A 2943-nucleotide genomic window follows, 5' to 3' on the forward strand; every position below is an offset into this window, starting at 1 on the left:
GCCGGAGGACTCGCGGCGGCGCCGGCGCCCCGCCCGGGAAAGTAAAGTTGGAGCCGGAGGGAGCACGCGGGCGCGGGGGCCCGGAGGAGCGGCGGCCGGCGCCCCGGCGCACCAAGCCCTAGCCGGCCGGATGGGAGGCGGAGCGCCCGGGCCGCCGTCGCCTGTCGCCTGCGCCCCGGCCGGGCTCCGGGACCGCGGGGCCGCTCAGGCACGCCCGCTCGGGCGCCGCGTCGCCGTGGGCTCGCCGCCGGGGCGCTCCCCGTGAGCCGGGACGAGGGCGGGGCCGCGCGAGGACCCCGGGACCTGCCCCCCTCCCCCCGCCGCCGCGTCGCCGCTCGCTCCGGGCGCCTCCTGCTCTGCACTTACGCGCTCGGCAGCTGCGGGGAGCCCGGCAGCCACGCTCTCCGGCGCGCCGCCCGCCGAGCCACCACGGCCGAGGGCCGGCTGCGGGGCGCTGCGGTCCCCGGCGGGCGCGCCCGAGCAGCAGGCGGCGATGCGGGCGCCGACCCCGGCTGGGGGGCGCCCGAGCTGCCGCGGCTGCGCCCCGGCTCCAGGAGGGACCGCGTAGCTCGCGGGAGGACCATGGCGTCCCCGGCGCTGGCGGCGGCGCTGGCGGTGGCGGCAGCGGCGGGCCCCAATGCGAGCGGCGCGGGCGAGAGGGGCAGCGGCGGGGTTGTCAATGCCTCGGGGGCTTCCTGGGGGCCGCCGCGCGGCCAGTACTCAGCGGGCGCGGTGGCAGGGCTGGCTGCCGTGGTGGGCTTCCTCATCGTCTTTACCGTGGTGGGCAACGTGCTGGTGGTGATCGCTGTGCTGACCAGCCGGGCGCTGCGCGCTCCACAGAACCTCTTCCTGGTGTCGCTGGCCTCGGCCGACATCCTGGTGGCCACGCTGGTCATGCCCTTCTCGCTGGCCAACGAGCTCATGGCCTACTGGTACTTCGGGCAGGTGTGGTGCGGCGTGTACCTGGCGCTCGATGTGCTGTTTTGCACCTCGTCGATCGTGCACCTGTGTGCCATCAGCCTGGACCGCTACTGGTCGGTGACGCAGGCCGTCGAGTACAACCTGAAGCGCACACCACGCCGCGTCAAGGCCACCATCGTGGCCGTGTGGCTCATCTCGGCCGTCATCTCCTTCCCGCCGCTGGTCTCTCTCTACCGCCAGCCCGACGGCGCCGCCTACCCGCAGTGCGGCCTCAACGACGAGACCTGGTACATCCTGTCCTCCTGCATCGGCTCCTTCTTCGCGCCCTGCCTCATCATGGGCCTGGTCTACGCGCGCATCTACCGAGTGGCCAAGCTGCGCACGCGCACGCTCAGCGAGAAGCGCGCCCCCGTGGGCCCCGACGGTGCGTCCCCGACTACCGAAAACGGGCTGGGCGCGGCGGCAGGGGCAGGCGAGAACGGGCATTGCGCGCCCCCGCCCGCCGACGTGGAGCCGGACGAGAGCAGCGCAGCGGCCGAGAGGCGGCGGCGCCGGGGCGCGTTGCGGCGGGGCGGGCGGCGGCGAGCGGGCGCTGAGGGGGGCGCGGGCGGCGCGGACGGGCAGGGGGCGGGGCCGGGGGCGGCTGAGTCGGGGGCGCTGACCGCCTCCAGGTCCCCGGGCCCCGGTGGCCGCCTGTCGCGCGCCAGCTCGCGCTCCGTCGAGTTCTTCCTGTCGCGCCGGCGCCGGGCGCGCAGCAGCGTGTGCCGCCGCAAGGTGGCCCAGGCGCGCGAGAAGCGCTTCACCTTCGTGCTGGCCGTGGTCATGGGCGTGTTCGTGCTCTGCTGGTTCCCCTTCTTCTTCAGCTACAGCCTGTACGGCATCTGCCGCGAGGCCTGCCAGGTGCCCGGCCCGCTCTTCAAGTTCTTCTTCTGGATCGGCTACTGCAACAGCTCGCTCAACCCGGTCATCTACACGGTCTTCAACCAGGACTTCCGGCGATCCTTCAAGCACATCCTCTTCCGACGGAGGAGAAGGGGCTTCAGGCAGTGACTCGCACCCGCCTGGGAATCCTGGACAGCTCCGCCCTCGGGGCTGGGCAGAAGGGGCGGCCCGGACAGGGGAACTTTCCCAGAGACCCGGGGATGGATTGGCCTCCAGGACGCAGGGGAGGGTGCGGCAGGGCAGGAGCTTGGCAGAGAGATAGCCGGGCTCCGGGGAGTGGGGAGGAGAGAGGGGGAGACCCCTTTGCCTTCCCGCGTCAGCAAGGGGCTGCTTCTGGGGCTCCCTGCCTGGATCCAGCTCTGGGAGCCCTGCCGAGGTATGGCTGTGAGGTCAGGGTTTTAGAGAGCAGTGGCAGAGGTAGCCCCCTATATGGGCAAGCAAGGAGCCCACCAAACACACTACCACTCCCCATCCCCGTCTGACCAAGGGCTGACTTCTCCAGGACCTAGTCGGGGGGTGGCTGCCAGCGGGCAAGGAGAAAGCACCGACAAGCTTTGATTACTGAAAGTATTTAAATGTTTGCCAAAAACAACAGCCAAAACAACCAAACTATTTTCTAAATAAACCTTTGTAATCTAATGTTGGGTGCCGCAGTCAGTCCTTGAGCTTGGGGGCTGGGGGTATCTTCCAGACCCTCACCCTGCCTGACACCCTCCCCCCCATTCCCCCGCCCCGAAAGGCTGGACGGAGGGCACCCTGGGCCTCCAGGTTACAACTTCCTTCTTGCATGAGAAGGAGGGGTCTTGCTTTTTCTCAAGCTAATCCTTTATGTACATGGAAAATATGTACTCAAAATTCCTGTGCTGAGAGTAGCGAAGAGGTGAAAGGAGCCTAAAACCCCCAAGTTTAGATTCTGGGGGACTGCCTTCCCTGCATTCCCATCCCTGCCCCCTGTCCTTCTGCACTCTGATATTCAGGGCCTCCCCGAGGAAAGAGGTGGGGCTTTTCCAGTCCAAGCCTCCCAGTAGCTTTGAGCTAGTCCTCCTGGCTCTGAACGTTTTGTGGGCGTGGCTCTTGGGT

The 2943-nt window shown here is 69.1% G+C and overlaps 1 protein-coding gene across 1 annotated transcript; it reads left to right on the forward strand.

Annotated features, from left to right (window-relative positions):
- The first annotated feature begins 251 nt into the window (after nucleotides 1-251).
- ADRA2C (adrenoceptor alpha 2C) lies at nucleotides 252-2502 on the forward strand. Its single transcript, XM_003780406.5, has one exon. The coding sequence runs from the start codon at nucleotides 583-585 to the stop codon at nucleotides 1969-1971; it is 1389 nt and encodes a 462-aa protein (XP_003780454.3). The 5' UTR covers nucleotides 252-582; the 3' UTR covers nucleotides 1972-2502.
- Nucleotides 2503-2943: the final 441 nt, after the last annotated feature.

Source organism: Pongo abelii, chromosome 3 (assembly GCF_028885655.2).
Source record: "Pongo abelii isolate AG06213 chromosome 3, NHGRI_mPonAbe1-v2.0_pri, whole genome shotgun sequence".
NCBI lineage: Eukaryota > Metazoa > Chordata > Mammalia > Primates > Hominidae > Pongo > Pongo abelii.

Bases quoted from the DNA above. Each gene is read 5' to 3' on its own strand.
- ADRA2C (XM_003780406.5), top strand. From the start codon at position 583: ATGGCGTCCCCGGCGCTGGCGGCGGCGCTGGCGGTGGCGGCAGCGGCG.